The sequence below is a fragment of the Lipotes vexillifer genome, unplaced genomic scaffold, assembly GCF_000442215.2.
Source record: "Lipotes vexillifer unplaced genomic scaffold, Lipotes_vexillifer_v1.1 scaffold177, whole genome shotgun sequence".
Classification (NCBI taxonomy): Eukaryota; Metazoa; Chordata; class Mammalia; order Artiodactyla; family Lipotidae; genus Lipotes; species Lipotes vexillifer.
In genome coordinates this window covers 270,460-281,981 of record NW_006796206.1, presented here as the reverse complement: position 1 = coordinate 281,981, position 11,522 = coordinate 270,460, and the positions used below count along the sequence as shown (strand labels likewise).

The window sequence follows — 11,522 nt, the reverse complement described above, 5'->3', positions numbered from 1 at the left end:
GTGATTCTTGTAATTGTCTCAGAAGGAAGGAAGCACCTCACAGACGATAGAGATTTTGCCATCTGTTAGTAACAAAGGAACATAACTCATAACACGAGGCTCTGACTGAGTTTAATGGATGTATTAGCATGCCAGGAATTGGAATTCTCTGCTACGGCCATCCCCAGGGAAGCTGACCTGACTCGCAGCACGTCACGGGAGAAGGTTCCTTTGCTTGTAGAGCAAATGGCCTGGCCTTCATATTGCTGGGGTGGCAGAAGAGGGAAGAGGGCTGAGTTTTAATGGTGACACATCAAGAGAGAGGCATGCTCCAGGATTGTGACAACCTGCCCAGACCTCACTTGCGATCAGTGGAACGGCAGACTCACTGTCGAGAAGGTACTGTCTTTACGAGTCAGAAGAGTTACAAGTTCAGACGCTTAGGGAGAGATGAGGGCTGGCAAGTCCGGGCTTTCTCTTCCAGTGACATTTGCTTTATGCAGATGACATTTTAGCTTCCTGGGCCTGACATGACAGGAGGGGGTTGTGGTTCTCGTTCAGGATGAGTGGGTGGGTTCCTGTTAGGAGGTGCTGAATGCTCAGTGGAAGTGGCAGAGCTGAGAAACCCGAGGAAGGGCAGTCAAGGAGTCTTGCCTCTTGTGCAGGGCTTCCTGTGCCCTCCTCTGGAGAAGGGGGACGGGTCGTCATCTTCGGTCATTCTGGTTTCAGCTGATGGTGTGGAGGGCACGGCGTGGCACAGGCACCGTGGCGGTCCCGTGAAAGGTGGCCAGTGCGCTTCTGTTAGTAGCTCATGTGGAGGTGGTCCGGCGGGCGTTCAGTCCTCCTCGTAGCAGAGGCCATAGGCTGGGCGTGCCAGCGGGACCTCATTAGAGAACTTTACCCAGCGGTGGTTTGCATCTGGGAGCGCTTTTGGTTATCTTCCAGCTTAAAGGGGTTGGGAAATGAGGCAGGTCTACTTAAGGAGCGCTTCCCCCTCACCTCCGTCTTCTCCGTATTTGGAAGGGATCCTTGACCTTGGAAATGCAGTGAGTCGGATAGCTGCCTCATCGATTGGGGCTTGTATCCTAAAGCCTCTGTCTTAAACATCCAAGTCACGTTGCAAAATCGGTAGGGCTTCGAAATGTATCTTCGTTGCTACACTCTGCATTGTTCCTGACCTTCTCTTCGCATGTCCTGTGCCCTTTGGACCCTGATGTCTTGTGCCCTTTCTCCCTGGCCTTTGGGGAAAAGCTGACAAACTCGTGCACACTAAGGTGCTGAGGGCTGATCAGGTGTAAAGTGTTCTCCCTTCTTGTGGTGTCTGCATTTCTTACAGGGGTGAAGACATCTTAAACCAGAGGAGTGACTCTCTAGTTGTGGAATTTCAGTCGTCAGCCAGCAGATGCAGGAGGTATTCTGTTGGGTATGGGGGCTTCTCAGAAGCCTGGAAATCATCCTAAATGACCACCTGCTCCATGTTACATCAGGCCACTCCGTGCATCACACCAGTCTTGTGTGTTTGGTTGGCTTGACCTGGCTGAGGACAGCAAGCATGTCTGTGGGAGTCTCTGTGCATGGAGTTGCACACAGTAGGTGCTTCACAAACCGCTGTACCTATCGGAGAGGAGGAGAAGTATGATGCATGTAATGCAAGCTTGTGTCTCTGATTTGCAAATGCTGGTCTTGGTCCAGAAATTAAGCCAGTTCATAGAAAACCTGCAGTGCCTCTCTCGGCTGCAGCCCACTTCGTGCCCATCCGCAGCATGAGTTGTGTATCCTCAGAACAGTCTCCATTTGAAATCCATGGAATGTTCACGAAAGCTGGGGTTTCATACTGCAGAAGCATATTGCCCTGCAAGCAGGGCAGGACAGTCGTGCCCTTTCCTTTGACTCTGAAGCCTGGTTCTGTGATTGAGTGTCATTCCCATCTCGTGCCTCCCTTATGCCAGTCACTGTCACCACGGCCACCCCGGAGAGTTTCCAGTGACTGTGGGGTTGGAGCGGTGAGCCTCGCCGTTGGGAGGCTGGGGCTGCAGCCTCCCTTTACATGAAGGTCACTGCTTGGACTTCCAAATCGGGTAACTTTGGTACTAAGGCTGAATTAAAATGCTAATAGGCTACATGTTCTGGGTGTTTTAACCTTCCCTGATCTGAAATTTAAATGAAATGCCTTAGGTGCTCTCAGAGTCTTGACAGAAGCATATTTAGCATCACCCCTTAGACAGTGAATTTAAAGTATACCCTGGCCACATGGGCAGAGCTAGGAAGTTAAGCAATATTTATTTTATGATCATTTTATTTGCGTCCTCTGCAGCAACATGACACAAGCATGCTCTTTTACTCGAGACGGCAATTTAGCTGAAACATAACAAAACAAAACCCCAAACCTCACTATTTTTTAAGTTTCTCTGAACCTGCAGATTCTCTTCTTATCGACAACATTTAATAGCAGTGCATTGGATTTAGGGCACCTGAAGCTATGCCAAAGCCCTTTTGTAGATTTTCTTCGCATTTAAACCTTGTGACAACACCATGAAGACATTGGGCTGCAGAGAGATTGCATGGCGTTTTCGTCATCATATCACTGGTTATGGCAGGACCACAGTCAGGACGTGGCTGTCCTGGCTCCCAGCTCCAGCCTCTCTCCACTAAATCGAGCTTGAGCTCTAAGCAAAGCGATGACAAGGTCGCTTAAACTAAATGCGTCTGCTTGAAATGCACACAGTTGCTCACTGGGAGGACATGGCAGTTCCTTACAAGGGGTAGTGCCAGTTCCGTTGTCTACACTGGGGCCAGATTTCTCTGTCTACTGAGCTGAAAAGACAAGTCTATTTCCTTCTGTCACTGAAGTCACTTCCTTATGATTAGTTGAATTAGCCTTTTAGTTTTCTCCTTACTAGGAGGAAGGAACACTGTTTTTTTCCTTAAGTCCTTCTAGTTATTTGGTTTCTGGTCACTTTGTAATTATATCTCGGGAGAATGGCTATTAATTTTCTTGCACAAAAAGGCTGAGTTCCTTGATGACATGACCATGTTTCAGTTTCCGTCCTCTCTCTCGTTGCCTACACCCCTTCCTCTTAGCACATTTTTCATAGTGAGGAAGAGTGATCGTGTGAAATACATCAGGAGGAAGGATGGATTCAGTAGGAGTCTGACAACTTGACGGATTAGCAGAGATCAGGAGAAGGCTCATAACAGTGAAAACCACTGCAGCATGGAGTTTTAACAGCTCTTTTGGGACCTAATTAATGAAAGAATCACTACAGAAGCACAGCCATGCAAAAAAAAAAAAAAAGAGAGAGAGAGAGAAAGAAAAGAGTAGGAGTGTTTCCGTATAACACTCTGGGGCCATGTCATAAGAGGAAATACGCTCATAATTTCTATTTACACATCTCTGTAATTACCTTCCGCTTGAAGACTATTTTCAGTCTTCTCCTGTCAAAGTTGCTTAGATATTTCCTCTTTCACACAGCAGGCAGAGAGGTCTAGTACTGGTTGCAGCTTGTCCTAAGGATTTTTTTTTTCCTCCCGAAGAATGGAATTCTCGGACACCCGAGTCATACTGCTTGATTAGGCTGGCTTTCATCTGATCCATGTTCCCGTTACCATTGCCATTTGCCCGTGAATCAGACCTCTGCATTCAGGTGAATGTTGTATTGAGCATTACCTTTAACTTGTTCGTGTGTGGTTGCTCTCTCTTCTCTCTCCCTGATGCAGTGTCTATGAACCAGATAGAAACGTGTTACGGAGGAAAGAACGAGAAAGAAGAAATCAGGAAACTCAGCAGGATGATGGCGCGTTTAATTCAAGTTACTCCCTCTTTAGTGAACCCTACAAGGTAGATGGTTTTCACTTGTTCATCTCCACCCCTCATCCCTCCCTCTAACCCCGTCGGCAGTCTTGACTACAGGAGTTGGCCAACCAAACCTCAGACAGCTCAGCCCCTGAGGATGGGGTCTTCCCCCACAAATTTTGGTGCCTCTTTCACATGTCTTTACTGGCTAGTCCCTCAATGAAATATAACTTATGTTTAAGATGGAGATCTTCATGCTATGACTTTTATCAATAGTTGGTTTCATCTCTGCATCAGTTGGCAAAGTCAGTGCCATTTGTTGTGTTTTCTAAGCTATTAGGAGACAAACACTAAAAAGAGGTTGGGTTACGTATTTGTCACCCACAGATCACGCTGGGAACAGGGTACTTGATAGGGCTCATAAGAAAGGAAATGTTGGATTGTTTCTCATTTATATCAAAGGCCAGAAATATAACTTCGCTTTGCAAAATGAAGTAGGTCCCCAGATTTCATTCCTATTTCAGGCTGCTTGGAACTGGGGATGGTTCAGGCCGAGTGCTTCCTGCAGACTGAACCCCACACTCGTTGTAAGCTTCTCTCTGATTTCTTTTGCCTGTCCCTCTGGGTTTCTAACAAGAATAATTCTATATTTAGAAGTTGGAAGCAAAATAATTTGAGCCAAATCTGAATCTTCAAGGAAAGCTTGCAGTGGGATGAAAAAAGAAAAAGGAAAAGAAAATCTAGTCCTGGAAAGACTTAATCCAGACCAGGTTGTGAAGTTACAATCGTAAATTTCCTGATTTCCTTGGCTGTGGCACAGGACCAAGGAGAGATGCTTCATTCATGCCCTCTGAGGCCATTAGCTGTGGTCCAGTCCTAGTGGGATACAGAGTGTTGACAGACGTCTTCAGAGACGCTGACCATTTTGATGGAATCTCTGAGCTCTCATTCTGAATGTGGCACCCCTGGCTCTTCTAGCCGTAAAGGCGCCTCTCCATCATTTCCCGTGTTTCCATTGTCTGTAACAGGAGCATGGACATTATGTTCTTCTTTTTCCAGACTAACAAGGGGGATGAGCTCTCCAGCCGGCTCCAGAACACTTTAGGCAATTACGATGAAATGAAAGACTTTTTAACGGATAGATCAAATCAGAGTCATCTCGTTGGCGTTCCCAAACCTGGGGTTCCTCAGGCTCCCGTGAACAAGATTGACGAGCATTTTGTTGCAGATTCGAGAGCCCAGCCCCAGCCTGCATCCGCCTGCAGCACCACATCCTCCGCCCCGGCAGCGGTCCCTGGGCAGCAGAGTAAGAGGGGCACCGTGGGCTGGCAGAAGGCCGGGCACCCACCGTCCGATGGCCAGCAGAGAGCAAGTAAGCACGGACACAGGACGCTTGATTTGAACAGACCTGCTCACCCAGAGAACCATAATAAAAACCCTAACCCCTGTGTCTTGAGCCCCTCGTCCTTACCTGCCTCCTCTTCTCCTTCCAAATCAGCACAGCAGGGCTCTCTCAGGACCTTGCTCGGAGATGGTGTTGGCAGACAGCAGCCGCGGACCAAACAGGTGTGCAACGTCGAGGTGGGTCTTCAGACCCAGGACAGGCCACCTGCTATGGGAGCCAAGCTCAGCGGCAGTGGCCACTGTGTTCAGAACTTTCCTCCATCCCTGGCTTCAAAGCCTAGCCTCGTCCAGCAGAAACCGACTGCCTACGTGCGGCCGATGGATGGCCAAGATCAGGCTCCCAGTGAGTCTCCGAAGCTGAAGTCGTCCACAGAGACCGGCGTGCACTGTGCGTCATACAGGGGAGCCTCAGCCACCAAGCCAGAGTCCGCCAGAGCCAAGGCCAAGCTTTCCAAGTTCAGCATCCCCAAACAAGGAGAGGTGAGTCTTTTCTCAACACCACTTACATGCTTCCGAGTAGTTCCAGGGGACGAGCTGACTAGTTGTAAATTCCATGCCCGTGTATCTTTATTTCACTGTGTGACTGATGTCATGTGGGATTTGTAGCCATCGATATGGAAGGATGTACACGTCCATAATGATTTCTTAAAATCTCAAATTGATTATAATCAGAATATTTTTAAGTACCAACAAATGCTGTTGTGGTGTGTCTGTGTTAGTTCAGGAAGGAATGCCTCCGTCAGTATAGTTCAAGGGAATTGTGTGTGTGTGTGTGTGTGTGTGTGTGTGTGTGTGTGTGTGTGTGTGTGCACAAGCCAACGTTGTCAGAGGTGTTATACCCTGGAATAAAAGTATGTCAAAGCTTTTAGTATGTAAAGAGGTTAATTTTTGGGTAAAAGAGTTCAGAAATTCAACGTTTTTGTCAGTTTTGAAATGTTCCAGGACAAACATCACAAGGGTAGACCTCATCATGAGTTTTAAAGTAATTGTTAAATGACTCAGTATTGAATATGGTGATTATTCAAATGTTTCAGGTGTCCCATCCATATTAAAATATTTGAGATCCAGGTTGGTTGTTGCTAATCAAGTGAGAATTCTCCTTGTCCTAGAAAAAATGATCTTAGGTTATATGAAGAGAGTGAAATATTTTAGTTCAGAATCTTCTGGTTTACATTTTGAGTTTATTCTAAAGTGTTCTTTCACTGCATTACAAAATACATAGGATGGATGTAAGGACTGTTAGACTTCAAAACAAGGAAATCACAATCACAGAGGTAGCAAAGAGGCTGCGGTCACTTGAACAGTACATCTGGGTGGAAAATGAGGTTTTGTTTGAGAAAAGCACATCTCGTACTCTCTTCCAAATTGATGACAGTTGTCCGGAACATGTGAAGAAAAAATATGACTGTACGTTTTGTTTTGTTTTGTTTTGCTGTGATATGGTATACCAACTAAAATACAACATGAGCTCCAGAACATTATACTTAGGAACTGTTCACTTTTTTTTTTTTTTTTTGATATATTCTTTTCTAAAGATGGAATAACAGTGTGGCCAGAACATTCTTTGTATCTTAATTTGATCTAGTAACCAAACGAAACAAATGATTTGACATTTCTCATTGCCTGTCCGACAAGGCTGAGCTTTACCCATTTCTGAGCTCTCATCTCAGAAAGCGCCTGGCACCCATTGGGAGGTCAATGTATTCCCCTTAGAGAAGACACATTTATTACTCTGAGATGTTTACACAGGTTCTCATGAGGAAATTAAGTGACATGTGTACCAGTAACTTCTTTTGATTATTCATTTACGATGGATCCCAAAAAGTGTTAATTAGGAATTAATGGAAGCAAAACGTAAGTTCTGCAAGCATTTATGTTTTTAAAAGTTTGTGGGAAACACACGTAGTTACCCTCTTTCAGAACTGAATTTGTCAAGTTCTTTGATTTTTTGTTTTCCTCATCAAATAGCCTGTACCAGCCAATAAAGCATGACTCATTTTTGAACAGAGGTGACTAACCACCAGGATTCCCTTTATAATTTTAATCCCCAGTGATTCCTTGTTAAAATGATTTTCATGTACCAAAGAAACTCCAAGTTTATTAGGTAACAGTTCATTTACTTCGGAACCTGATGAGTTGATAAAGCTCTGGTGGAAAGCCTGTTTTTGACAACCAGGGCAGCCTTATGTGGATGACTACAGTTTCATTAGGCTTTTGGGTATGTCCTTGATCACGTGGACACTTCCAGGATGCCCTTTCAGGACCCACGATCGGGAATGAGACCCTGTACAGGTGTTGGGTAATCACAGAAAGAGGGAAATGCCTGAGATACAGGGTCGGGCCGAGAGAAATTAGAGCTTTTATACAGGAAGTGTTTCATTTCCCTCCATGACATTGAACTCTCCTAACATTCTATCAATACGAGGTATATTTCAAAGAGGCCAATCATACATTGATAGAAAAAATGTAAGAAGTGTTGTTTGTGGAACAAAGTTATAGTCGGTGGGGTGGTGGTGGTGGTGTTTTGGGGTTTTTTTTGGTGGGGGAGGGTATACAGTCCTTATTTTAGCCAAAAGCTTTGCCTATTATGGACACTATGGTAATTTGAATCTTGTAAATCTTGTGTGTTCAAACAGTCCACAGTTATAATAACAATATGACTCTTTCTCAGTGGGCAACAGGGTGCTACCTGGAAGTTTGAAAGTTAGGCTTCCTAGCCTTCAGACTCAAAGGGTTTGTTGGTTGGTTGGTTGGTTTCTTTACAGTACCCAAGGGATTAAGAAATAACCTTTCGCCAGATGTATCATTCAGTATTTATCGGACGTTTCTATAAAGCCACAATCATAATAGAAATGGAAGAATTTTATCAAATAATTGGATTTGAGGGAATATTTGCTTTTATTTTTTGGAGGGTTTAGAACAGTGTGGCAAACCGTTTAAAAAAATGTCAATGCCTATATATTTTTAAAACAGGTACCACCTCTATGAAAATGGCCTTTCATTAGTACTGACATTGATTTCCACTTAGAGAGGGAATGTATGTTTTAGGAAAATTGACAGAGGAGATGACCTGAAGGGAACTCATATTACTTGACTACACTTTTTCAAGATGTTAGCCGGAAAGCAAGACTTAAGACAGTGTGAAGAATTTGGGGGCTAAAAGGAAGCATTGGGTAAAAGTGACATGAAGACAGGGGAAGTGAAAATATGGCTGTGTGACACTGGATAGGGATGTTCCTCGTAAGAAAATCAAATCAATGGCTATGTGTAATGTGGTGTGAGGAATTAAAAAAAAAAAAAATTTAAGATGTGATCTCTGCCTCCAAGAAATTTACGTGAATTGAATAAATTAGGCTCCAGCACTTCACTTTTAATTTGCAGTTTCTCTCACCGTCCAGACAAAATTTAAAATTGGGCTTCTAGGCCTAAGAAAATTCCCTCACCTTTCATAGTCCTTATAGTAGAGAAAGATTCTATGCTATTTTTTTAAATTGAGAATTTGATTTTGCACTTGGTAAATCCATCATTCTTTCGGACACGTGCAGTCTGTCAGCTGCTGTGGTGAATCATTTGTTATCATTCTTTCATCTTCAATAATAGGTAATTAGTGTAGAGAAATTCAGTGCAATTTGATGTGGAAGTGAAGGCCCTCAAGGGAATTCCTTAACTGATCCACCTGCCTCTTGGCTGGCTTTCCCCAGCTCAGTTTTGTGTTAATGAAAAACATAATTTTGTTCTTGTAGCTGAGTCTTTCATTCCCGAAGTCACCCCTCATTAAGTAAGCCTTCCCTGGCCCGCCACTTGGAAGGGTGACTCCTGTTAGGTAGGAGACAGGGGCCTTAAGGAGTGGCTGAAGCAGGCATTCTAGAACGTTCCAGGGCAGGGCACACTGAATCTTATTTCCAGTTGAAGTGAGTTATTTTTTGTCTCACACACACACGATTAACATTTTGTCCTTAACGTGTAGCATATAATTCACTGTTAACCTAGAGGGGCAGGTATAGGTTGTGGGACCCAACATTTATACTGTCTTGGGGGTCCTGTTTAGGAAATATTTTACACTTGAAATATATATATTTTTTAATATGTGTAAATTTATTTATTTTTGGCTGCGTTGGGTCTTTGTTGCCGCGCTCAGGCTTTCTCTAGTTGTGGTGAGCACGGGCTACTCTTCGTTGCATTGCACGGGCTTCTCATTGCAGTGGCTTCTCTTGTTGCGGAGCACGGGCTCTAGGAGCATGGGCTTCAGTAGCTGTGGCACGTGGGCTCAGTAGTTGCGGCTCACAGGCTCTAGAGCACAGTCTCAGTAGTTGTGGCTCACGGGCTCTAGAGCACAGGCTCAGTATTGTGGCGCACGGGCTTAGTTGCTCTGCGGCATGTGGGATCTTCCTGGACTAGGGCTCGAACCCATGCCCCCTGCATTGGCAGGCGGATTCTTAACCACTGCGCCGCCAGGGAAGTCCCCAAACTTGAAATATTTACAAAAACATATATAAACACATTTTTAGGGCCCCTCTTGGGACCTTGGAGGAACCTTGGCTCCAGAGCCCCTGAAGCTTATGCATCATTAGTTTCACAGTGCCTGTCTTTGGCTCATGGACTAGTAAGACATTGTTATTCGAAATAGGATAAGAAATTATCTAAAATGATAATTTTCGATTGGAAAAGAGTGCTTTATATGAGTCTCGAATTTGTTAGAAATAAAAAATACGTATTTATATGCTAGGTGCTGCAGGCAAGGCAGAAATGGGGTCATGCTATAAAAAAAAGCCTAATAATGCAGTGCCGTGGAGAGAAAATATGGGTGTCAGCCTATGAAATCAGTTCGTTTGGCACATTACAGCTTCAGCAGTGGCATTCTAAAAGATACACGTTTTAGTTCCTGTTTGCTATTAATTTAATAAATGGCAGTGACTTCAAAGTGCTCTTGCAGAGCACTTGAAGAGCTGGGAAAAGTAGCATTTGCAAAGCCAGGGAAGGAAGGAAACCAGTGACTGCCGCTCCTCCCTGTAGGTTAGTCAGTGAAGGGGAAAGAGGCACCTACATTTGAATATCAATTAGGAGACTGTATGTTAGGAGTTTTCGTAGGGGTTGATAATTCATCCACAAGAACACAGTGACCGTTTTTTGGTTGATCAGATTTCTGTTTGTTAAAAGAAGTCATTATATTGTTGAAGATGTATTGATTAGTCATAGCATTTTCATGATGGGCGTTTTAAAATCACCATTTATACCACGAATAAAGAGCAGAAAGATGAAGCATTGTGATTTCATAAAATAGCTTTTCCTAGAAAAGCAATTAACTGTTTTGTTTTTTTTTTTTAAGTTCATAGAAGATAAATGAGGTAGGTTTCCTATGTCCCGTCACTCTCGGTTACCTTTGTATGAAAATGGATTTCTTCCAAATGAAAGTTGGCAGCAGCCTGTCAGAGAAAAAAGGCATCTGCAAAGAAATGTGTACATTACATATTCATGCCAGTCTAAATTTCTTAATTACGTTTGAGCTGTTGTTTTCAAATCCAAGGATGCTCTCTGATTGCTCCCTGATGGAATGAGGGTCCCTGTCTGTTCTGGTCTCATCATCACCATCACCATGGCCTCCTTCACAGTGTGGCTTAGCAATGGCATCGATGGTTACTCTCTCTGAGTCTTCCTCTCCACAAAATGGGCATCCTCCATTCACTCAGCCAGGATGCAGAGAACTGGTACTGCTTGGACTTAGAAGTGAAGACTCACAATTTTGATCTCAGATATGGGATGAAAGCACTTGTTTTCCATCTTATACATGGGTCATGCTGTAGGCCAGAGTGAAGGATGGCAAGTGGAAATGTTTCCGTCGTTTTTGGTACTCTTACGTTCAGTCACTGGGGCCCTAAAAGGTAAGGCACTCAATCACTTAAAAGTAACTTCGGTTGCTAGGATCTGTTATTGAAAATGATGAAGAAAGCATATTAAAATTTGTCCTGTGGTGAGAAGGTGCAGGTGTCTTTTTCCGTCCCCCTTTCCCCACTGGCTCCTTTAGATTCACATTATAAAGCTGAGTCTTCCAGCCTTCAGGTGGGAAACTGCTCCCAGCGGTGGAGGCATTGTGGGCAGGACCCGGATGGAGGTGGTTGACAAGCCCCACTTTATTTTCGCCGTGTATTTTCTCAGTTCTCATAAAGCTTCCTGTCCCAGAAAGCATCTAGATGGATGACAGGGCTGTTTTCCCTTAAACTGCAACCTTGTGGGTGTTATTCCAGACCTGGGGCTAATTGAGAGCTTGAGGCTTGTGAGTTTGGAGCCACTTGAAAAGATGATGTGTGGTCCAGCATCTCCCCCGCCCTAGAGAAAGGGTCACTGCACA

General features: G+C 44.3%; 1 protein-coding gene across 1 annotated transcript in view; it reads left to right on the top strand.

Annotated features, from left to right (window-relative positions):
- Nucleotides 1-541: 541 nt before the first annotated feature.
- Nucleotides 542-11,522, top strand: part of LOC103087794 (AF4/FMR2 family member 3-like) — a 256,607-nt gene continuing 245,626 nt past the window's right edge. The window contains exons 1-5 of the mRNA XM_007468346.1: nt 542-549; nt 1,316-1,390; nt 3,697-3,817; nt 4,832-5,144; nt 5,271-5,656. Coding sequence (XP_007468408.1) covers nt 542-549; nt 1,316-1,390; nt 3,697-3,817; nt 4,832-5,144; nt 5,271-5,656 — 903 coding nt within the window. The remainder of the gene's footprint in view (nt 550-1,315; nt 1,391-3,696; nt 3,818-4,831; nt 5,145-5,270; nt 5,657-11,522) is intronic.